We start from the raw sequence: 26,290 nt of genomic DNA on the forward strand, positions 1-26,290 counted from the left end.
AAAATAAAAATAAAAAATGAAAAAACCTAAAAATTAAAATTCTGTCATCATTTTCTCAGCCCCATGATGTTACAAACCTTTATAAATTTCTTTGTTCTGATGAACACACACATAGATATTTTCAGGAATGTTTGTAACCAAACCAATCATGAGCCCCATTCACTTCCATAGTATTCTTTTTACCACTATGGAAGTGAATGGGGCTCATGAATGGTTTGGTTCCAAACTTTCCTCAAAATATCTATGTGTGTGTTCATCAGAACAAAGAAATTTATAAAGGTTTGTAACATCATGGGGCTGAGAAAATGATAACAGAATTTTAATTTTTTAGGTGAACTATCCCTTTAATATTAATAAATTACACTCACTTCAATCATATCTCTCTCTCTCTCTCTCTCTCTCTCTCTCTCTCTCTCTCTCTCTCTCTCTCTCTCCAATAGTTAATTCACTTCAAGGTTTGTGGGATTCAATAATTTACATTTTTTGATTGATGTGATTGATTGTTGTTGTTATTCTGTTGTTAAAAAGGAAGGATCTAATTTAAGGATGTGTTCACGTCCCATTAAAAGGGAATGCCTGTTCAAAAAATGGTCTTCTTTTCCATGGTCTTCTGCCATGTTTGAGGCATATTGAAACTTTTCATACTTTTATGTTGGCCTTATTTCAGTTACATTTACATCTTATTCTTTGTAGTTTTGATTTTTATTAATTTTTAGATTTTTATTGTATTTACAACTCACCTGTATGTGGACACCTTTTAAAAATAAATGCATAAAATATTTTTTGTTGCAAATAAAACTCTCATAGTCCATAAATACTGTAGATTTAACTTTGTTTAATATATACATTTAGTTAAATTATCAAACATCTGTATGACTTGCCAGTGACTTGCTTGACTCAAGCTATGACTTGTCTTGACTTGCTTGACATAATGCAGTGACTTGACTTGACTTGACTTGACTCTCACAAAAACTGACTCGGACTTGCTTGAGACTTGAAGGTTAAGACTTGAGACTTACTTGTGACTTGCACATGTGTGACTTACTCCCACCTCTGGGATACACCCTGGATGGAGTGCCAACCCCCAACACACACACTCTCATACACTCACACAATCACACACTATGGACAATTTTCCAAAGATGCCAATCAACCTACCATGCATGTCTTTGGACCGGGGGAGTACCCGGAGGAAACCCCCAAGGCACGGGGAGAACATGCAAACTCCACACACACAAGGTGGAGGCGGGAATCAAACCCCCAACCCTCGAGGTGTGAGGCAAACGTGCTAACCACTAAGCCATCGTGCCCCCCTAAAAGCAGAACAGTTCAACAAAATGTGTTTTGTGTACGAGGAGTTCTACATGACTGTCTAATCTTATTTCCTCAAGGTTTTGTAGTTTAACAGATTTATCTTTACACAGATTAACAGCATCTTTGTGGAGGACTGTATGTTCTTATGGGATGTAGTTAATGGCTTCATAAAACTAATAAATTCCACAAAATCAGTCATAAACAAATCAAATCAAATTTTATTTGTCACATACATACACATACAGGGTACGACATGCAATGAAATGCTTTATGCAACTGTCCAGTAAATAAAAATAACAAGGAATGCAATTTAGGATAAAAAAATAAACCAGAAGGAGATAAATAAAAAAATATAAACTATATAAAAACTATATAAAAATATGAAAATGTAAGTAGAGAAAATAATGTATATACATATGCATAAATATACATAAACATAAATGTGTATGGTTTTTAAAGATCCTTAGAGTCCTTAGAGTCCTTAGAGTGGCCAGGTGCAGTATGGTCTGTAAATAGTGTATATAGTGTATAAAGTGGCACTGTGCTGTGCAAGTCCAGAGATAAAGTGACAGTGACAGTCCAGAGTTAAAGTGTCAGTGCAAAAAAAGGTGTGCATAAAAACAGTGTGGATGGAGGGAGGGGTCCAGCACTATATCCTGGGTGTTTCCTGATTTAGCCTCCGAATGGCCTGCAGGAAGAAGCTTCTCCTCATTCTCTCTGTGTTTGCTTTCAGGGAGCAATAGTATTTCCCTGAACGCAACAAAGAAAAGAGTCCATTGTTGAGATGCTGAGGTCCTTTGCAATCTTCCTAGCTCTGGTCCGGCACCGCGTGCTGTAGATGTCCTGCAGGTCAGGGAGCTCAGTCTGGATGGTATGTCCAGCTGATCGCACCACCCTCTGGAGGGCTTGCCTGTCCTGCATTGTGCTTTTCCCAAACCAGGAAGTGATGCTACCCGTCAGGATGCTCTCAATGGTGCAGGTGTAGAAAGTCTTTAGCACCTGAGAGGTTAGTCTGAAGTCCCTTAAGCGTCTCAGGTGGTACAGACGCTGCCGGGCCTTCTTCACCAGGGTGTTGATGTGACAGGACCAAGACAGGTCCTGTGTGATGTGAACACCTAGGTACCGGAAGCTGTCCACTCTCTCCACTGGGGTCCCGTTGATGTTTAACAGTTGGTATGACCGCTCCTGCTTTGTGTGACAACTCCTTAGTCTTGTTGATGAATTTTCCCACGCATACTAAAGGACATACTTTGGATTTAATCTGTTCAGGTGTTAATGTCTTTTAATGTTAATCTTCCACTTTTCAAATCGAAATCTGCACGTATGATATTCATTCATTCATTCATTCATCTTCTACCGCTTATCCGAACTACCTCGGGTCACGGGGAACCTGTGCCTATCTCAGGTGTCATTGGGCATCAAGGCAGGATGCACGTATGATATCATTTCGAAAAATCAAGGACATTAATTTGGAAAGCTTGTCTTTAAGCATTGCAAGTCTTCCTAGGGTTGACAGCTGCTATACCCCAGATAACTTGGTCTCGCAGTATAATAATAGTCTCCATAATTTACTGAATATTTTTGCTCCACATAAGACTAGGACTGTTTCATTTGCTGTTACTGCACCCTGGTTCACTCCTTTTCTCAGGCAATTAGAAGCAAAAGGACGACGGCTTAAGATACTTTTTAGAAGAACTGGCTTTACTGTGCACAAGGAAATGTATTCAGAACATATGTCTCACTTCTCTTTTGGCTCTCAATGAAGGCGGCCGCATTTTCTCTCCCTCTCCTCCCCCTTACTTTCCCTGCTTTGCTCCTCTCGTCTCATCAATTGTCTTATACTTTGTCTCCGCATTGCTCCCCAAACTAAAAAATATCATGGATTTGATAAACTGGTCTCTCAACGCAATTGACACCATCTTCTCAACGAGAAGCTTGGGTTCGGGGGAACCTGACTGCCCTGCCGGAAGGTGGCGGGTCGTGGCGGGTCGTGTGTCTGGCGGCTCTTTCCGTGGAGGACGTTGAAGATATCTACCTATTCGGAACCATGATAACTAATCCAATCTGCTGATTGGATTAGGCATTGCCCTGGTTTATCGAGGAAATCAGAAAACAGTGACAGCTGTCCAAAACCTCCCACGGCTGCCTGTCATGATTGATGCAGTGGGCAGAGCGGTCAACACTGAGGCTGGGACAATTAACCGCAATATGGATAACATCACGGTGAAGCTCACTGCATTGGATACTGCTTTGGTTAACATCACAGAGAAGCTCACTGCTTTGGAGACCAGAATGGACTAAGAGAGTAGTCGTGTAAATTGGAATGCGTTTAATTGGATTCACCCCAAGACCAAACAATCCCAATCTTATCTGCTTTCGGCTCCCCTCAACCAGCACTGGCCTCGGCCAAGGCCGCTGTTGGAACAATTCCCCTGGAAGAGCATGCAGCGAGACGCTCTTGCGTTCCTTCCCCCATTTCCACAGACACCTGCTGATTGTTGACTCTGTCTGGGACCTGATCAAGTCTGTCTCCATGGCAACTTGCTGTGTATCGCTACGAAAACCTTGCGGACTGAGGCACCGAGATTTGATGCCGGGAGCAGCGAGTCTTCAGGCCTATACAGTTACATACATACATACACACACACGCGTGCACATATATAAAGATATGCACTCACCCCCACCCCCCATCCCACACCTTTACCGCTTTGTACCACCAGTCTGACAAGCAGGTCTGTGACCATCGCTGAAGACAAAGGCTGCAGGACCTGATGGGTGCTGGCCTGTGCTGGATTATCTCCACAACCCCACTCCCTTCACCTGTTGCAAGTCGTGTGTTTATGGCGTACTGATTTGTGTTTATGTTGCTGAGGTGTTACATGAGGTGTTACATGAGGTGTTACATGAGGTCATAACATGAGGTGTACTCCCCACTGGAGCATAGTCTGGGTTTTTTTTTTCTGCTCCCTTCCCTCATGTTATGCTGTATTTCTTTTCAATTCCCTGTCTTCCTGTCCTGTCCCCCCCTTGTCATATGGTATGTATTGTATGTATGGACAGGTTGATGGCTAATTTCACTGGTACCTGTGACCAGTGACAATAAAGGGACTCACTTCCCTCGTTTGTATTCATCTGATTTTTGCAATACTTTAGCATCATTCTTTACTTCAAAAATTGAAGGCATTCAACATCAACTTATGGCCACTCCTGTTTCTACTCCATGTGTCTCAGTTTTACCCTTTCCTACACAACTGTTCTCTGAGTTTATTCTACCCTCAATTGATGATATCTTAAAACCTGTTCATCAATCTAAATCTTCAACTTGTGTTCTTGATCCTTTACCAACTTCTGGTTTACTATCCATCCTCATACTCCTTGATCTGAGTGCAGCTTTTGATACAATTTCCCACAATATTCTTTTAGATGGGCTTTCCACTATTGGCATCACCAACACACCTTTGAAATGGTTTCATTCATATCTCTCTGATCGCACACAGTTTGTTCAACTAAAATCATTCACCTTTTCGGCAGTTTCCATTACCTCTGGTGTACCCCAGGGCTCTGTCCTAGGCCCTTTGTTATTTATTACTTACCTTTTACCCCTTGGACATATTTTTCATAAGCATCAGGTTGAGTTTCATTGCTATGCTGATGACACCCAGCTCTACCTTTCCACAAAATTGCATTCCAAACTCCCTCCATCTGCTCTTACTGATTTTCTCATTGACATAAAATCATGGTTTTCTGCAAACTTTCTTAGACTAAATAGTAATAAAACAAAATTTCTTATTATAGGCACAAAATCTATGCTTAACAAATTTTCAAATTTTCTTATTTCCATTAATGAATCTCTCATAGCTCCCTCATCTCAGGTTAAGAGTCTTGGTGCCATCTTTGACGGTACCCTTTCTATTACCTCTCATGTAAATAATGTTACTCGGGCTGCATACTTTCACTTTTGAAATATTAATAGGCTTCATTCCTTTCTCACGACTCAATCAAGCACTACTCTTGTTCACAGTCTAGTAACCTCCCGGCTTGACTATTGTAATTCCCTTCTTATTGGGCTTCCTCACAAAACCCTTCATAAGCTGCAACTCGTTCAAAATTCTTCTGCCCGCATTATCACTCATACTTCCTCTATCCATCATATTACACCTGTTCTGGAACAGCTACACTGGCTTTCCATTATTTTTCGTATTAAGTATAAAATTCTTCTTCTAACATTTAAAGCTATCCACAATCTTGCACCTTCATATCTTCTTGATCTTCTTCATACTCCAAAACCAACTCGCTGTCAGGACTCAGCCCGGACTTTGGCCATGTGCCTTTTCTTTACATTCCGTGTTCACGTGTCTGCCCCGCCTTTGTCTCTTCCTCCCTGCCTCTGCACACCTGTCCCTCATGTGTCTAATTATTATTTAGTATTTAGTAAAGCCGTGTTGCCTTGAGCAGCATGAAATCTTTTGTTTTGTGCTGTTGTCTCTAGTCTGTGTCTAAGTTTCGTGTTCATGTTTTGATTTAATAAATCCTGTTTTTTTAATCCTATCCTGCATTTGGGTCTTTTATCCCAGTGTCTCGTGACAGAAGGATTCCACCAGACCAGGAACCAGCAGGATAGCTGCAGCTTGGACCGGCCAATGGTGGGAGCATTTTTTTTCTTATTAGATTTTTTTCCCCTGAACTTCGCGGTTTTGGTGACATCGGTCCGCATTTTTCCGGTGAGGGACGCTGCTCCGCTTCCGGTTTCTCTGCGGGGGGTGCCACCTCACTTCCTGTTTGTGGGCCATGTCACCAGCCCAAGTTTTGTTTTGTTTTTTCGGTGTCCTGTGACATTGCCCCGCACCTGTCCGGTGGGGGGCGTCACTTCACTTCCGGGTTCCGTGGAGGACGCCACCCCACTTCCTGTCCGCAGCAGGTGTTGCAGGCCAGTGTTTTGCCCCCGTTGATTTTTTTTTGTTGACTTATGTTCTGTGGAGGAGGATTTTTTTTCCCTGCCCTCCCTCCCCTTTCCTGGTTTCTGAGAGGTGGGTCTGGCCGTGGTGCGTTGGGGTATGTGATCGGCCCTACTGCTCGGCTGTGGACGACGCACGGCCCTTCTGCTCTGCTGTTAATGACACGCGGCCCTTCTGCTCGGCTGTGGACATCGCGCGGCCCTTCTGCCTGGCTGTGGACGTTGCGCTGCCCTTCTGCTCTGCTGTGGACGTTGCGCGGCCCTCTCTGGCTACACCGCTGTGTGCCTTGCTCCCCCACCTGCCACGCCATGTGCCTTGCTCCCCCACCTGCCACACCATGTGCCTTGCTCCCCCCACCTGCCTTGCCGTGTGTCTTGCTCCCCCCACCTGCCTCACCGTCGGGAGCTGCACCTCTCATTGTTCCCTCTGTCCGTCTTGTAACTATGGGGAATAGAGCTTTCAGTTACTCTGCACCTCAGCTCTGGAACTCACTTCCATCTGAACTCTTTATTATTGTTTCTCTTTCATTATTTAAATCTCAGCTTAAAACTGATCTCTTTAGTTTAGTTTATTCTACATCATAATTTATATCTTTGTTTATATATAATTTATAATAGAATTTATATGTTTATATATTTGTATTGCTATGTAGCTATTCGATTCTGATTGTCTTTGTTGTTTTTTTATTTTTTGTACGGTGACCTTGAGTGTTCAGAAAGGCGCCTTTAAATAAAATGGATTATTATTATTATTATTATTACAATGGAGTGACTAAAATAAACTAGCTACCTTAACAGTAGCATTCAAGGTTTAGCTGAGAGCTGCTTTCTAATCAATTAATCAATCAATCAATCGAATTTTAATTATAGAGCACCTTACAACAGCCAAAAGGAGCAAAAGGTGCTTTCCAGTAAAACAACAATAAAAAATAAAATCAATAAGAACACAATGAACATAAAATAGCAGTTGAAACAGGGTCTACGTGTTAAATGCTTGTATGAATAAATGAGTTTCAACTGGGATTTAAAAACACTCAGCACAGTGATGGATCGTAAGTGTGCTGGAAGTGCGTTCCACAGCTTTGGTCCCTTGATGGCAAATAACCGGCCTTCAAACTTCTCATATTTGTATTTGGTAGTGACCAGAGAGGTATGTCCAGAGGAGCAGAGAGATCTGGCTGGTTGGTAGACCTTTATTAATTCTGTGAGGTAGGCCGGTGCCAGACCATTGATGGCCTTGAACACAAAGAGAAGGATCTTATACTCCACCCTAAACCGCACCGGAAGCCAGTGAAGTGAGTGGAGGACAGGGGTGATGTGTGAGCGTTTGGAGGTGTTGGAGAGAAGACGTGCTGCCGCGTTTCGTACCATTTGAAGCCAATTGAGAAGTGATTGATTAAGTCCAGTGTAGAGAGTATTACAGTAGTCAATCCTCGAGCTGATGAAGGCATGTACTGTATAGCTTTTTCAAGGTCAGCTTGGGACAAAAATGATTTTACCTTGCTGAGTAGTCTTAGCTGGTAAAAGCTCGCCTTCACTACTGCACTGATCTGCTTATCGAATTGCATACTCTTGTCAAAAATAACACCCAGGTTACGCACGGTAGGAGCAAACTGAGGTGTTAGAGGACCAAAACTAAGAGAACTGCTGGGTGAATCTGGGCTAAACAGGATGTACTCAGTCTTTTCTTCATTCAGATGAAGGAAGTTCTGGGAAAGCCACTGTTTGACATCCTGAAGGGAATTATGGAGCAGGTCCAATGCAGAACGATTACTCAGAACCACAGGAAGATAGATCTGGAGGTCGTCAGCATAGAAATGAAATTGAACATTGTGATTGGAGATGATTTGACCAAGTGGCAGCATATAGAGTGAGAACAGAGTAGGACCAAGAATAGATCCTTGAGGCACACCAGATGACAGAGGAGCAACCGAGGAAGAATAATCATTAAGCATTACTGAAAAGGTTCTGTTAGTGAGGTATGATGAGAACCAATTTAGCACCGCACCCTGCAGACCAACAACATGTTGAAAATGAGAGATGAGGATGGCATGATCCACGGTGTCAAATGCAGCGGTTAGGTCCAGTAACAACAAAACCACAGAGCTTTTACCATCCAGGGCTCCAAGAATGTCATTATGGACTCTCAATAGTGCTGATTCAGTGCTATGTCTTGACCTGAAACCGACTGAAATGTATCACCAATGCTGTGCAGTTGAAGGTGAGACTGAAGCTGTGCGGAAAAAAAAGCTTCTCCATCAACTTAGCCAGAAATGACAAGTTAAATATAGGATGGAAGTTGGAGAGTATGGAGGGATCAAGGTTGGGTTTTTTGAGCAGCGGTCTAACAATAGCATGTTTGAGAGCAGTGAGAACAGTACCCACCGTAAAACAGCTGTTTATGAAGGGGACAAGGATGGGACCTATGATGTCAACAGCCTCCTTCAAAATCCTGGCAGGAACAGCATCTAGGGGGCAGGTGGTAGGCTTCAACTCGTGGACAGCTTTTTTGAGGTCCACCAGAGTAACTGCATCAAAGTTCTCTAGCACACATTGCACCACACGAGTAGACATGACAACAACGGGGACTTGTGTAATGGTTTGCCTAACAGACAAAACCTTGTCCAAAAAATGTTGCTTGAATGCATTGCATGTGTTTACAGATACGTCATTGGTATGGAAGGTGGTATGGAAGGAGGTGAGGAAATGGTCTGGGCAAAGAACAGCACAAATATCAAACCGTATGAGAGAATGGTCAGAGATGGGAAAATCCATGACCTCACAGGTTGACACAAACACCCCATGAGAGATAATAAGGTCAAGAGTGTGACCTAACCTATGGGTGGGACAGGAAATGGATTGAGCCAGATCTAATGAGTCTAAAAGTGCCTTAAATTCATTAGCAGGTTTATCAGAGGGGCAGCAAATATGAATGTTAAAGTCACCACAGATTAGAATATTGTCAAACTTTAGAAACTCTGTCAGAAACTCTGAGAACTCAATTAAAAAATCCTTATTTAATTTGGGCGGCCAGTAGATTACTGCACATAAAATCAGACAGGGTAGTGTAAGCACAAATACTTGTAACTCGAAGCTGGAATACCCTCTAGTGGACAACTGGCGGCACTTCAGGGACTGTCTATGTATGGTGGCTATCCCCCCGCCCCTACCTGTTTGCCGCGGCGTGTTTAGGTAAAGGTAACCAGAGGGGAGGATTTCCGAAAAGGCGCTGACGTCACCTGGGGGAAGCCAAGTTTCGGTGAGGATAAATAGATCCAGATTGTGAGAGGAGATGACATCATTGAGGACAAATGTTTTGTTATTAAGCGATCTGGTGTTACAAAGTGCCATGCGGAACGTGGACAAGTTGACAGGCGATGATGTCACATGAGGAATTGGACGGGGGTTTCCTTGAACACAACCCCGGGTGGATGTTTCAGCGTGGCGGGGACACGAAAACGGAATGCCAGTGTTGGAGCCAACCAGCCGAAGCCATCGGTAGCATTCCTGCGATCTTCTAGCATTGTCACATCCTGGTTGATCTTGACCTCTCGGAGACGAAGAATCCAGGTGAGTCCTCAGCCTGACATGTAACCCGCCTCTCCGACAGCGTCTTCTGTGGCGCTTCCTGCCTGGTAGCAGACAGACAGGGCGCCTCAGGAAAGGAGGAATTAATGTCAACAGTGGCAGTGGTGGTTTAAAGGACTGGGTATTTAAGAGGCGATTAGTTGTACAACGCAGTTCCATCAGCATGGTGCGATCATACACAGTTAACGACGAGACGGTAAAAACAAACAAGAAAAAACAGAGGAGCAAGTGGCAGGCCCAACACAGCGGAGAACACAAGCTTCTTAAGAAATACTAATGTTATGAGTACTGAACTGAGTGACCCAAATCATAATGTACATGGAGCTGAGCATTAAAAAGTTAAATGAAAAGTCAGTTTACTGTAGTATTTATAAGGAGCTGATCAGTTCTCCACTCTATAGTTACCCCAGCTAGCAAGTCCAGTAAAGCATAGTCAGCCCAGTGTGCTAGAACTGGTCCCGGCCTATATTAAACATTTATAGATGAGTGTATAAAGCATTCTTATTGTAGCAGGCCAAAGCTAGGCATTAACCTATAGCCAGCCTGAACTAACAAATGTTATGAATAAAAGAAAAAAGAAAAGTTAATTCACTGCACTATGAGATACTGCACTAATTCACTGATGTATGAGACCTGGCTAGTTTAAAGTTCAGTATGGACCAAGTTTTGAAAAAGGCTGCAGCTCCACATTCAAAGCATTATTAGCCGAGCGGTCCATGGTTAGCTTGGCGGTCGATGCTCTGCTCTGATGTCAAGTTCAGAAATCTTTCCACATCCTTGGAAGAGTTAAAGGTGCAAAAGGGGTCACTGTCTGTGATTTTCAGTGTGGCAGGATAGAGTAGGAACATATCATACCTTTATCTTGTACTGTGGACATGGGCTGGGAGAAGACCAAGCTGCAATTCACCATGTAGTTGCTGTATCAGGGGTCAAACATACTGCTCTTTCTCGCTCAAAAAAATCTTTACTTGTCATTTGTGTGCATACAGTGGTCTTTCCTCAGAAAGAAATTACTTTGCTCATATAAACAGTCATTTAAAGAAGAATGAAACTGTCATGAAACAACAACACTTTTACCCAGTTTAACATTTATTTAAGTGCATTATGCATAAAAACTGAACACAGTTATTGTACAATGGCGCAAAACATTTAGTCACAGGTTTGTGGAACTTAAAAACACTGTCCTGCATGTTAACATAAATCAAACATCAAAATATAAAAATTGTTTAAAATCCAATTTCCAATTCCAGGAAGATATTCTGAATACATGAATTGACTCCACACACTTAAAATATTATGTGGCAGCTGTTTTAAAAAGAAAATCTTTTAAATCTATAAATTGTTAATTTATAAGTAAGTATGTATGTTTTTTAAAGTAAACCAATTTATTTTATCAATTTGCCCCTGAAACTTGGCATCTTTTAGCCTGCACAAGTGCATCAATATCAGGCATTATGTCCTGAGTAGCAGCCAATTTTAGAATCTCATTTAAGTCCTTATATGTGAGCTTTGAGCGCAGCTTCAATTAATTAACCTCCTACGACCTGGTGTCCACATACGTGGACATCACTGCATCTAAAATGCAAGGCCAACCAATGCTCGGGTCTTAGGAGGTTAATGTTCATTACTGAAATTACTTGCTCACAAAGGTATGTAGTCCCAAACAGCCAGTGCTGTTAATTTAGGTTAGCCTGTCAGGAGGGAGGGAGATAGATAGATAGATAAATATTACAGAATTGCAGAAATGGTTCTATGGCTATGGAAAGGTTATAAGATTACAAGATTATGGCATTTATAGAGTTAGCAAGCTGAATAAACTACTATATCTATCTATCTATCTATCTATCTATCTATCTATCTATCTATCTATTTATATATATATATATATATATATATATATATATATATATCTATATCTCTATCTATATATATATATATATATATATATATATATCTATATATCTATATATATATATATATATATATATATATATATATATATATATAGTCGCTGTCGGGCGGAATCCTCATATCTCCAAAACCGTTATTTTTCAGGAAATACCTTATTACCTTACGGCGTACCTTATCTGCAGTGCACAGGGTTTAGTCCGTGTTGCAGTGGATTGTCTTGCGCTAAATTCCTGTCCTCAGACCTCAGACGAGCACCAGAACTAGCGGGGGTCAAGATTTTTTTTTCTTACCTAAGAAGACGTGTTGATTTGTTGCGACTCTTATTGAGGAGAAATATGCCGCAAATCTATATATATATATATATATATATATATATATATATATATATATATATATACATATATTATATATATGTATATATATATATATATATATATATATATATATATATATATATATATATATATATATACATATATATATATATATATACATATATATATATATATATATATATATATATATATATATATATATATATATATATATATACACACACGTTATATACACATAGATGAATGTGAAATGTTGGGCAGAATGTACAGTAATGATACGAAGATACAAAAAATAGTGCAGATGTAATGAGGAGTAAAAAAAAGATAAACTATGTAATATTACATGTATTGTACAGAGGCTATATACAGTGTTTTGTTTTTGTGTTTCTTTTGTAGTGATCTAGCGGTGTAGTGTAGAGTTCAGTAGTGTGATGGTGGATGGAAAAAAGCTGTCCCTGAACCTGCTGGTTCTGGTGCGTAAGTTCCTGTATCTCCTTCTTGATGGAAGGAGGTTAAACAGTTTATGACTGGGATGTGAAGAGTCCTTAATAATGTCATGAGCTCTGTGCAGACATCTGCTGTGGTGAATGTGTTCAATTGCAGGTAGTTGGGTGCCAGTGATGCGTTGGGCGGTTTTGACCACCCTTTGCAGGGCTTTACGTTCACACACAGTGGAGCCTCCGTACCATACGGTGATGGAGTTGGTCAGGATGCTTTTGATGGTGCAGTGGTAGAAACTCGTTAAAATCCCCAGGGACAGATGAGATTTCTTGAGACTTCTCAAGAAGTATAGGCATTGTTGTGCTTTTTTAACCAGAGCTGAAGTGTTCTGCTACCAGGACAGATCCTCAGAGATGTGAACTCCCAGGAACTTGGAGAGACTCGCTCTACCTCAGTTCCGTTGATGTTAACTGGTAGATGTCTCCTGCTGTTAGATTTCCGAAAGTCCACAATGAGCTCTTTGGTCTTTGTGGCATTGAGGGTCAGGTTGTTGTTGGCACACCATGCTGCCATGCTGACAGATTTCGGATCTGTTCCCTGTAGGCCGATTTGTCGTTGTTGTCGATCTGGCCGACTACGGTGGTGTCATCTGCATACTTGATGAAGATGTTGGAGTTATACAGAGGAGCACAATCGTGGGTGAACAGGGAGTAGAGTAGTGGGCTCAGGACACAGCCCTGTGGGACTCCAGTGTTCAGAATGAGGGTTAAGGATACCAGGTTTCCTAACCTAACAGATTGAGATACTGATAAAATGTGTCCAAGCCAACAGAGGCAAATTTATCCTTCAATTTTACATCACATTGCAAATCAATTATTTCAAGTTGCATGTCAACGGGCACATCAGAAGCTCTGACTGTGAATGGTGAGCAAAAAACTGCGAATTCTGTCTCGAGTTTGCTAAAGACCTGAAATCATTTCTCAAACTCCCTCAGCAACCCTGAAAGCTTGTATTTGTACTGTCTCACATCAGGATTAACGCTTGCTGCGCACACATCTCTTAGACAGGGAAAATGAGCAGGGTCACCGCTTGCCATCTGCATCTCCCATAATGTGAGATTTAACTTGAATGCACGTATGCTGTCATAATACTGTGTTACAACTTTTTTGTGTCCTTGCAACATTTTGTTCAGATTATTCAAGTGCTCTGTAATATCAACCATAAATGCAAGGTCCTGCAGCCATAGTGGGTCCTGTAATTTCTTAACAGGTTTACCTTTTCCCTCCATGAAATGTCCGATTTCCCCACCTAGAATAAAGAATCGCTTCAGCACAGCACCTCTGCTTAACCATCTTACTTCAGTGTGGTATGGCAGACCATGGGTAATGTTACAGTCATTGAGAAGGCTTTCAAAATGACGATGATTGAGACCTCTGGCTCGGATGAAATTAACAGTTCAACCACCTTCATGATGTGATCCATTTTTAACGACTTGCAGCATAATGCCTCCTGATGCAAAATGCAATGAAATGTCCAAAAATCCCCACCTCCATTTGCGCCTTGTACTTTCTCTCTGAACTTTGTCACAACATCTGCCTTTTTTCCAATCATTGACGGCGCACCATCTGTAGCCAGGCTTACAGCGTGGGACCAGTCCGCCGCAACTCTGTCCAGCACTCCAACGATGGAGCGGAAAATGTCCTCAGCTGTTGTGGTGTCGGTCATAGGCACCCCCTCAGAGTACGCTTTTGATGCTAATGCAATTTCGCTAGCAATTAGGTAGCTGGCTTTCACTGCAGCATCACTGGCCTCTCGGCTCCGGGTGAAAACAGATTGCTGTTTACTCAGACCTAAAAGCATGTAATTTACTTTCTGTCTTCTTAGATCTCCGTGCAAGCTGTTGTATTTTTTGCCATGCTGAGTTTCATAGTGGCACCGAATATTATATTCCATAAGCACCGAAACTTGCTGCGTGCAGACCAGGCACACGGGTTTCCCATTCACATATAGGAATAGGTCCATTTTTCTTGAAAAATCTGACACTCTGTGTCCACTTTTCTCTTTCTTTTTTTTGATAAAGACATTATGTTGATGAGGGTGCCAGGGCCAACAGAAAAGAGGGTAAACTGATAGAACCAAACGCCACTCAGACCCTGAAGCTCAGTACTACCATCTGCTGGTAGTTCTGCCAAAAGTGAAAATATTTTTTTTTTTTATAAATGTATTACTGCATGGTTTATTACTTTAATGTAACACTGAACTGCACTGTTAGGTTAAATGTTTGTTAAATGTTTGAGAGATTTATCCCCCGGGCCGGACTGAACTCCCTGGTAGGCTGGTTCTGGCCCACGAGTCGTATGTTTGACACCCCTGATGTAAAGTCTGTCAGTTCCTCTCACAGCATGTGTTTAAGAAACATAATATCAATGTTGATGAATCTATGAATTAAATCACAACTACCATCATTACAGCTGCACTGCATTCAGCCATAGGCAGAGGGGGTCCTTTATGTTGCCCATAAGTGCACGCAGCTTTACCAGGACAATATTAGTGTTGTGGAATATTGAATACTGTCTTGATGAAAAACAGACCAGCACATTTCAGTATGTTCCAAAATTAAAATATCTGCACCAGGTCTTTGCTAAGAAAGACATTTTTGACAAAGTTGTTGTTACCCATGAAATGATAACATTAACTTGAATCTTGATTTTGTCTTTTATTCCTCATGCAGAACTCATAATGTACACATTTGGTCGTTGTTGCTGTAGTTTAATTTTATTATTTTTGCACATTTATGTGTGTGTGTGTGTGTGTGTGTACCACAGTATCTCCAATGTACAGTGTGGAGTCTTCAGTCCATCAGAGAGCAGCTTCACTCCTGAATCCTGCAGTTTATTGTTACTCAGGTCCAGTTCTCTCAGACTGGGGGAGTTTGAGCTGAGAACTGAGGACAGAACTCTACAGCTTTCCTCTGTCAGATTACACCGATGCAGACTGGAAGAGAAATGATGAAATATCAGAACACTGATCTCAAACACACAAACACAGCCATAATCCAGCTAAAGTTGAAGATGTAACAGAAATGTCAGTGTGTTTGTGTCACACACACAAATCAGAGGACAGGACACCACATCAGCACATTTACAGGAGCAGGGACATCTTTCTGCACTCCACACTCTCTCAGCTACAGTTTATTATAAGACCATTAGGTCATGTACATAACACACACATGTGAGAGCGAGCAGCCTACAAACACTACACTCTGATCTGTGTTCAAGTTTCTACAACCAACACTGCAGATACAGTGCATTTTATTACAGAAAATAAAGAATTATACAGCTGTACACTACCAGTTAATAACATGACAATACTAGTCGTACTTTACACTATATATGTTGGATTTCACAGAGACGCTAAAACAGTTGGTGTGTGTTGTTCTCTGTGCTCGTACAGGTACAAATCTGTCACATCCAGACCCCTGATTTTACACACACACTGGTTCAGGTGTTTGGTGTGGACTTGAGTACAGGTGGAGTGTTCACATACGTCCAAACACATCCAAACTAAAGAGAAAGTTAGATTTTTTAACCTTATAAACGATTCTTGATCATGATTTGTATTTTTTATAAAATATAGATGTGTAAAAATCTATCATCTATCATAAACAATGTAAATAAAGGATATTAGAAAGAACATTGTACTGTTTACTACAGATGTCACTGTTACTATTTCAGCACAACTTAGTGAACCCTTCTTTCTCCACAGAGTAAATGGGATCATGTCTTTCATGCCTCCACAACTGAGAAGTGAACGTGAGGTTTTCTTCTCAAATCTGAGCTCCTTCCCTGTTTACAGAGTGACGTCACATCAGCACGACTGCACACAGCATCAGAACTAAACAAATATACACAATTGTATATACACAAGTATTAGCTTTAGATGGATCAACATACAGACATTTGTTTGTTAAATCTAAAACACTGACTATACACATAGCAGGAAATCTAACCCACCTTGTAGGTAAAAATCTAACACAACACTACTGTGTGTTACACTAAAGGATTTGTGTAGGTGGGCTTCAGGTGGCTATAAGTGACATGGTAGAATGTAGTATACCAATGTGTAATATTTTATCAGTACATAATGATGAACAGAGAACAAAACCAGTCTGTTACAACGTTGTGCAACAAAAATATAGATTCACTACAGCTGCTTATAAATACAAACACAGTCCACAGCTTAAAATCTCCAAAATCCACAGAAAGTTTCCAAAGAACGAAACCTGACGTCTCTTCAACAGTAACGGTGATAAACCTGACCGACCGTCACGTTCAACCGTCTTTGTGTTCACCGTCTGTTTTTACCACATCCACCATCTTCTGATGCAGTGAACTAGACAAAAAACTGTGTCTATAATTCAACCACAACAGATTAACAACAGTCACGACCCAAGAACAAGAATGTGATCGGTCATTAACAGTTTGGTGTCTTTGTTGAGCTCCAAGTAGAACAAAACAGGACTTTTTAATAACAGCGGTCACGACACTACACTCACCTGTGACACATTATTCATCCTCTCTCTTTTTACCTGCTTGTACACTTGATAAGCAAAGAAAAAAGAACCCCATCAAAATAAAAGTCTTTATATAAAAAGTCACATTTAAACTCCATCCTCTACAAACAGTTCAGTGTTAGAGAAAGAAAATCTTCATCACACATCTGAGTTAGCTGCCTAGCTTGTTTCTAACATAATAAGAAGATAAAGCTGAACATTTTCCCACTTCGTCTGTCCAATATGTCGAGGTCCAAAATGATTGACGTTTTATTTACCACGAGCTCAGTCCTTGGTAAAGTTTAGCAGTAGTGCAGACTGAAGGAGACTTTTGTTTTTCCTTCATATTGGGTTAAATTTTTAAAAAGCTTTTATGTTTTATTTTTATTAGAAAGAACAATTGATGAAAAAAGCCATGACAGAGTGAATCTCCCCACAACACTGTGTCACACACAACAAAAGATGAGGAACTTGAACATAAAGAGATACTTGAAGGACATTAGAGTGTTTTAATATTTACTTTTTATATTTTCTCTCCATATTGATCCCATTTTGTCAGTCTGATGTTTTTCTCATCTGTGAGAGTTTTGTTAAATGTCACTTTCAAAATAAACAGAAAAGAAAAAGTCTTTCACTGGTGTTTAGTTCAGAAATGTCTTTAGTTCTTAAATGCATGCAGTTATTTTGTAGAGATATTTTTTCATAAATTTTAGAGAACACTTACTTTTTCATGATTCATATATAAAAGCTATAAAATGCCTCATATGATGTTATAAGATTTTGTCCATGTGGCCCAGCCCTCAGTTCAGATATAACATGTTAGTGTAAAAAGTGAAACAATCTTCTGTAAAAGTACCAGAGGTTTGTTTAAAGATGATTAGAGGAACTATTAAATAACATTAATCCAAACAGTGCAGTTCAGTGTTACATTAAAATAATAAACCATGCAGTAATACATTTATAAATAAAATACTCACTCAGCTGTTCTGGAGGCTTTTACCACTGGCAGCAGCCTCAGAAGACATTCATGTGATCGATCATATTTCCTCAATTCAAACACATCCAGCTCCTGTTCTGAGGTCAGTAACACAAACACCAGAGCTGACCACTGAGCAGGAGAGAGTCTGGTGTCACTGAGACAATAATAATCTCTGTTCAGGTAAGTTTGTACTTCCTGCACTAGAGAATGATCATTCAGTTCATTCAGACAGTGGAACAGATTGATGGATTTCTCTGGAGACGGATTCTCCCTGATCTTCTCCTTGATGTACTCCACTATTTCCTGTTTGCTGTGAGATCTGCTTCCTGTCTGTGGAATTAAGTCTCGTAAGAGAGTTTGATTGGTCTCCAGTGAGAGACCCAGAAGGAAGCGGAGGAACAGGTCCAGGTGTCCATTCTCACTCTGTAAGGCCTTGTCTACTGAACTCCTGAGGAGATCAGACATGTTTGGATTTCTGAGGGAGTTAAAAAGTCCAGTGCTTTGCCCCACAAGCACATTTGTATTTCTTAAAATGAAGCAGAAAAATACATATAAAGCAGCCAGAAACTCCTGAACACTCAGATGTACGAAGCTGAACACCTTCTCCAGGTGAAGCCCAAACTCCTCTCTGAAGATCTGGGTACACACTCCTGAGTACACTGACACTTCTCTGACATCAATGCCACACTCTCTCAGGTCTTCCTCATAGAAGATCAGGTTTCCTTTCTCCAGCTGGTGGAAAGCCAGTTTTCCCAGTGCCATGATACTCTCTCTGGTCTGCTGATGAATAGGGTCACATTTCTGATGGTACTTTTGGTCCTTGTGTTTGATCTGAAAGATCAGGAAGTGTGTGAACATTTGAGTCAGAGTCTTGGGGATCTCTCCACCCTCTGCTTCACCCAACATTCTCTCTAGAACAGTAGCTGAGATCCAGCAGAAGACTGGGATGTGGCACATGATGTAGAGGCTTCTTGAAGACTTCAGGTGAGTGATGATTTTATCGACCAGGCTCTGATCACTGATCCTCCTCCTGAAGTACTCCACTTTCTGAGGATCACTGAAGCCTCGTACCTCTGTTACCTGGTCTACACACTCAGGAGGGATCTGATTGGCTGCTCCTGGTCTTGTGGTTATCCAGAGGAGAGCAGAGGGAAGCAGATTCCCCTTCATGAGGTTCGTCAGCAGCACATCCACTGAGGCTGACTCTGTCACATCACACACTCTCTCATTCTTCTGGAAATTTAGAGGAAGTCGGCACTCATCCAGACCATCAAAGATCAACACCACTTTGTAGGAGTCACAGTCTATTGATTCTAGTTTTCTTATTTCTGGGAAAAAGTGATGAAGAAGATTCATCAGACTGAGATTTTGCTGCTTCATCAGATTCAGCTCTCTAAAGGGAAGTGGAAACATGAAGAAGACGTCCTGATTTACTTCTCCTTCAGCCCAGTCCAGAATGAACTTCTGCACAGAGACTGTTTTTCCAATTCCAGCAACTCCTTTAGTCAGCACAGTTCTGATGGACTTGTCTTTAAAGAGCTCATTACATTTGATGGGTTTCTCCTGTGTTGCTGGTCTCCTGGACACTGCCTCAATCTGTCTCACCTCATGTTCATTATTGACGTCTCCACTCCAACCCTCTGTGATGTAGAGCTCAGTGTAGATCTCATTCAGAAGTGCTGAGCTGCCATGCTGTGAGATTCCTTCATTAATTCTTTTAAACTTCTCTCTCAGATTGCTCTTCAACTTTGGCTGATACACAGAGGCGAGTTCTAATAAACAAAGTAATATCTAGTTTAGTAATAAATAGTTATAATGCAAAATCGTTCAAACACTGCTCTTAATTCCTGACTGATGTACTAAATATTATTGAAGCTGGACCATGAACAGATACAACATGATATTAAAATTAAATTTAAAACTAAAAGTGTTCATATCTAAAACTATTTCCTCTCTTTAAAGTGAAGCTGATGGAATAAAGTCATGACTCAGAGCTCTTACTGTTGTGTAGTGTGTTAGCGAGATCTGTGTGGTTCATGTTCTTCAGGACGTGCAGTGTGATCTTCAGCGCTCCATCTCTGACACTGTGCAGATCCTCCTCATCCTCCACCTCCCTCTCAGTGCATGCTGGGTAATCTGGACTCAGGAGCTTCCTAAACCTCTTCAGCTCATTCTTTATCAGAGTGATGACTTTGTGTTCCAGCTCCTGGTTAGAAACACACAGGAACAGATCTAAATATTATCATGTTACACAGTGAGAGAGGCTTTTATTTTATCAAAAGAAGAAAAGTCTATTTTTATTATCACATTTAAAACTCATACAACTGATTACCCTTAATGCTGCTGCACATCAAGACATTACAAGGGATCACAACACACACAATACACACACTAAAAAAAAACACACACCTTGAATATAGAGTCCAGCTGATTTGTGCTGATGTTTGATTTTTGTGGTCTGTGAACAAACAAAACCCATCATGTAATATGGATTATATGTATTCATAGCTGCACAAATCACACACTAATAAATACAGACACAGATATTTAACACTATCCTCTTAACACAATACACTTATTTCAGGATTTCCTAACTGACACCAACATGTTTAGAAACAAATGTTTGAATAAATGAATAAAATCTTTATATTGTCATTAATGTTCCAGGTGTAAATTTTCTTCTGTAGCACCACAGACCCTCCAGCTCAGGGACTGCAGACTGAACTGAACTCTTAAAGCACTTTTCCTCACTGCCAGTCCGAGAGCTGCAGCACTGCACAGTTTAGTGTTTCACTGCTTCAACACCTGATAAAGCTCATGAAGGGCTTCATAATGAGACGAGTGAGTTTGATCAGGTGGAACACTGCTGTAAAACACCTCACTATACTGACCTCACATCAGTAGAACTGTTTCTGTCTCTGAAGTCAGTTAGATTTCCCTTTGACTGGTCACTCTTCATGGACAAACAGCTGGGTTCTGGTGAGTCTGATCTCTTTCCCTCCATCATTCTAGAATTACAACAGAAATATCAGCAATAATTAATACTCTGCTGTCTCAGCACTGTTAAACAATGTGTTCATCATTAAACACCAATAATTCCATCTTTTTAATTCAGATCCAGTCTGTACACTTATTCAAACAGGAGACAGGCCTCATAAGTCAGGAATTACACTGATATCAGGAGTCCCAATCACAGCTAACTGACTCAGCTGGGTCTTAAAGCCTGTAGAGTTCACTGACATAAAGCTATGCTGCTCTTATGCTCCACATTACACAGTCCTTTTTACTCTTCTCTCAGTGAATGATTTGTCTAAACTGTTCTTAGATCAGATCAGTGATATATTCACTGCTATTAAACACCTTAAAGCAAAGTTGAGTTCCTGTGTTAACTACTGAGTGTTTAGAGATACAGATGTGTTCCCATGAGACGGTGTGTATTTATTGCTGGTGAATGTAAAAGTAAGTCACCTCTCGTCTTTCTTTAAGTCCTGTTTTCCAGACACACTCATGTTGGAGGTCATGTCTCCTTCTCCAGATTACAGCAGGACACACGTTTACTTCACTCCAACATCGGTGTGTTAAATTAAACCCTGAATCAGTACAGAGTTCACTTACAGGAAATAGTCACGCTATCAAGTTATAAAATAGCCTGTGTACATTAAAGCTTCAGTACAAACCCACAAAACTCTTCTGCATCTAGTGTCACTTCAGTGTGTTTATATATTAGAGCTTTAGATACTCACTGTGTTTTTACTCCTGAAATCTTTTAGTTTTCACTCCACACAAAATGGAGCTGCGGACTTTCATTTTCATTAAAGTTTATACTGCAGAGGGGGGAGCGCAGCGGAAGACACACACACACACACACACACACAAACACACACACACACATACACACACACACACACACACACACACACACACACATAATAGTTCCAACTTCCATGGATTTCAGGAAGTAACATTTCCTGTTTTCTTCTATTAGTATTTTTGGCCTTATTATTTGTCTCTGAGGACGTTTTGTTTGTTCTACAGCATCCTGTCTATTTTCAGTTACAGATTCTTTAGTATTGCGTTGCATTCCTATTTGTTCATTTTGCTTTGCAATTTCCAGATCATTGTCTCACTCTCATTGATTTTTATTTCTCTCTGAGGCACTTTTAGCAAATGTCTTGTGTTCGTCCTCATTATTTTCCCATGCTCTGTTAGCACTTCTTATGACCTGGGCGTAGTCTCTTTAATCACTTTGGCCAATGGTCCCCACTACCCATCACATGTCACTCGTACAATTTCTTCTTGGGCAAGTGGGCTCAGTGGTCTTGCTGTTTTGTTGTAGTGATTAATCTGTCTTTCATTTGCAGAATTCCACATACTCCATACCATTTGATGCTTTACCGACGGTAGCTTTGTCCGTAGTTTCCTATTCAGGCCATCCTTAAAAATATTTTGCTTTGCAGTAACAGTGAAAAAACAAAGGGTCGGTAGGTAGGGCAATATTTTTTTTTTCAAGTTTCAATGTAAAAAAAAAAGTACAATTTTGGTGATGTAGGTATGGCTTTAAACAAATTAGCATATTGTAACGTCACTGAATGGGTCTTCTCAAAAAAAAAAAAATTGAGTCGGTACTAATTTGACAGGGTCGGTCGGGTTACGGCAAACAAGAATATTTTTAAGGATGGCCTCATGAGCATTTCTGCTGGTGAAAGTCCATTCTCCAGTGGTGAAGCTCTGTAATTCAGAATAGCCAGGTACGGATCACTCCCTGTCTCAGTGGCTTTTTTAGAAGGCATTTCACTATTTGAACTCCTTTCTCTGTTAAACTGTTGGACTGCGGGTACAGAGGGCTTGACGTTATGTGCTCAAAATCATAACTTTGCGCAAAGTCCTTGAAACTCTGACTTGCAAACTGTGGTCCGTTGTTTTTACAGTCATTGGAATACCATGTCATGCAAATATACCTTTGGTCTTTGCAATTACCTGCTCTGATGTTGTGCTTGTCAGCTGCACGAATTCCGGGTAGTTTGAATGATAGTCCATGAGCAACAAGTAATCTTTTTCATTACGTTGAATCAAGTCCATTCCAACTTTTCCCCATGGCTCCTTCTCTTACATTTTTTGATTCCTAAATGTCCTTCGTGCAAAAGTTTCAGCATCAGTTTTCTCATTGAGATTGGCACAAAAATTCTTGTTCCTTTCAGCAGAACTCCATCTAGCACTGACAGTTCATCTTTAAAATGCTGTAAAGGATTTTCCATTATCTCATTTCCAGGCATGTGAATCCTGGCCATTATTTTCTTTAACTGTTCATCTTTCAGTGTTTCTTTGGCTATTTCAACCCATTTTGTTGTTGGCACTGGCATCTGTGCTTTGATGTCCACATGAATTTGCACATCTTTCTCTGTAGTTGCAAACAGCTCCTAAACCAGTTTGTGATGCATCTGTAGAGACTTTTAGAGGTTTTCCTGCTCATAAAAATTCAAAACAGGTTCTCTTGTTAAACTGCTTTTCAACCATGACCACTCTTTTACCTGCTCGTCGTTCCACTGTCACACGGTGTCTATTTCTAACAAGCTTCTTAGTGACTTTGTATTTGCTGACAGATTTGGAACAAATTTTCCTGAGTAGTTTATTAACCCTAAGTCTCTTTGCAGGTCTTTTTTGTCTCTTGGCTCTGGCATTTCGGCTATTGCTCTGATTTCTTTGTCTGGTTGTATTCCTTCTTCAGACAGTCTTTCTCCCAGGTAAGTGATTTCTCTTACTCTGAACTGGCATTTGTTTTTAATCAACTTTAATCCATTTCTTTGTGCCAGGACCTTGCGAAGTCTTTCATCATGCTTTTCTTTTGAGCTGCCCTTCTTTTGAGCGGCCCCATCATCAATGAAGACTCTGACTCCTTCTATTGCATCAAAAAGCTGTTGCACAGTTTTGTGGAATACTTCTGCTGCTGAGCTGATGCCAAAAGGTAGCCTTTGGAAACAATGCCTTCCAAACGGTGTGTTGAAGGTGCATCATTTTTTTCCTCCACAATTTCTGCAATCTTTTCCAAAAGCTGGCCATTTTCCTGATGAATATTTATTTCCACACTTTCTGCAACCTTTGCTTTCGTGCATTTTCTTCTTGGACATTACTCTTTATTTTATATTACTCATTTATCTTTAGCACGTTGAACTGTATCCACTTCTGCTGTCTGTTTTTCCTCACTGAAAGTCTTTAACTGAGTCCTTGCGCTTTTTGAGGCCTGGCGAATTTGTATTGGCCTTTCTACAGTGAGGTCTGTCTCTTTTAACAATTGCATCCTCACTCTTTTATCTTGTACTCCAATGACTATTTGATCACGTATCATGGAGTCACACAATGTTCCGAAATGACATGACTGACTTTTCAATCTTAAATCCGTGATATACTGTTTGATGGATTCTGACACTTTTTCTAGTCTGTTTCTGAAGACAAACCTTTCATACGTCTCATTTTTTCTGGTGTACAATATTGCTCAAATTTCTCAATCGCTGCATCATACTTGTGTTTTTCTTTTTCTTCCGTGAAGACAAATGTTTTATACACATCCAGTGCACCAGGTCCAGCCAACTGTTAGCAGCAATGTTAACTTCCTTCGTTCGGTTCCATAAAACCCAATGGCGAGGGCATAAAGTTCTAAACTTTGCTTGAAAGCTTTCCAGTTTTCATTTATATTCCCTGTCAACATTAAAGACTTTTGGCAGCAGTGCAGTGCATGAATTCAAGCCCACACAGGTTATGTTTGATGGAGAGCCAATCCAAGATGGTGCCGATGTCTGTGGCTTGCCGTCCACTCTCTGTATTATTTGTTATTATATGTTATTACTGACTCTGCTGTTCTTATACAGTCATTCACTGATCGTTTATGATCGCCAACAACTGATCGATATCTATCGCTCTATGCCAAAGCCTCTTGGGTTTCACTCCGACTTAAAAAGCTAAAAAGTCTTACTCATCAACCACGCAGCCCAGCTCCCTCTATGACCTACGCTGGTGCACGATTGTGGTTCCATGCAAGAGATGCCGGAGGAAACTTGGAAAACGGGGTGGTGCGGCTATTCAATTGAAGTTGGCCTGGTTGTCTGGCTCCACTTCTGCCTTGCAGCAGGCCTCAGCACCATCGAACTCGATTTGCTGCTCCTGGGTCTTTCGAGGCACGGCGGAGAGTGGCTGTCTGTGGATTTGTTCGATTGTTCCGCATTCACCTCCCACGACTACTTACGTGTGATCTTCCCGCAGCTTAGGATGGAGCTTGCCAATGTGTGATCTTTGGCAAATAAAACTTTCATCTGTAACGACCTCATCTCCTCAAACGATGTTGACTTTTTCTTCGTGACTGAATCCTGGATAAAACCAGGTGATCTGAGTCCTCTTTCTGAACTGACTCCCCCTCAGTATGATTTTTTTAATACTCCCAGTTAACTGGCAGGGGAGCTGGTCTCGTGACTCTATTTAAAAATGAAATACAGTACAATGTCGCCTTTTACCTATGGTCACCTTCAGCAGCTTTGAAATTCAGGAAATTCATTTAAACTGCCCTCATCCTGTTTTACTTTTATTAATCTATCGTCCCCCCTCTTCCAGCAATTTTATAAATGAGTTTGCTGATCTTTAAGGGATGTCTTGACTAGACACGATTATATTTTAATACTTGGTGATTTTCACATTCATGTATGCTGCCCTACCAATGCCTTAGCTAAGGAATTTTTCAATTTACTGTCTTCCTTGAATATTGTTCAGTGGGTAAATGGTCCTACGCACTGTCATGGCCATACACTTGACTTAATATTGACTTATGGGCTGTCAATGGCTGATAGTGACATCAGTGATACTCTACTCTTTGACCATAGTCAGTGCTTTTTTAACACTTCTTCCTGCTCCACCTAAAACCTTATCACTCCAAGTGCGTTGGTCTCGCATTTTAACCTCAAACTCCAATCACGCCTTCTCTGACTTGTATTTGAGGACTGAAAATTCAATTATCAATGACTCTGTCTCATCACATTTAGATGTTGATGAGCAGCTACAATATTTTAACAACAAATGTTCCAACATTTTAGATTCCAACATTGTTGCACCTCGAAGGCTGGTTTATCAAAGAAACAAGTCTCAGGCCACACTAATCCGGATATATTTGAAAACGGAGTTTACGTCTAAAAACGCTCCGTGTCCACATTATCATTTTCAAACGTTTTCCAAAA

General features: G+C 40.7%; 1 protein-coding gene across 2 annotated transcripts in view; it reads right to left on the bottom strand.

Annotated features, from left to right (window-relative positions):
* LOC132845460 (NACHT, LRR and PYD domains-containing protein 12-like) overlaps positions 1-21,882 on the bottom strand; it is an 80,300-nt gene extending 58,418 nt beyond the window's left edge. For both annotated transcript variants that reach the window (XM_060869439.1, XM_060869442.1), the window contains exons 1-7: positions 21,818-21,882; positions 21,543-21,664; positions 20,966-21,082; positions 20,484-20,532; positions 20,076-20,280; positions 18,073-19,846; positions 15,364-15,537 (exon numbers count right to left, since the gene is read on the bottom strand). In XM_060869439.1, coding sequence (XP_060725422.1) covers positions 15,364-15,537; positions 18,073-19,846; positions 20,076-20,280; positions 20,484-20,532; positions 20,966-21,082; positions 21,543-21,595 — 2,372 coding nt within the window. In that variant the 5' untranslated portion in view covers positions 21,596-21,664; positions 21,818-21,882. The remainder of the gene's footprint in view (positions 1-15,363; positions 15,538-18,072; positions 19,847-20,075; positions 20,281-20,483; positions 20,533-20,965; positions 21,083-21,542; positions 21,665-21,817) is intronic.
* Between the last annotated feature and the right edge of the window lie 4,408 nt (positions 21,883-26,290).

The sequence above is a fragment of the Tachysurus vachellii genome, chromosome 5, assembly GCF_030014155.1.
Source record: "Tachysurus vachellii isolate PV-2020 chromosome 5, HZAU_Pvac_v1, whole genome shotgun sequence".
In the NCBI taxonomy this organism is placed as follows: Eukaryota; Metazoa; Chordata; class Actinopteri; order Siluriformes; family Bagridae; genus Tachysurus; species Tachysurus vachellii.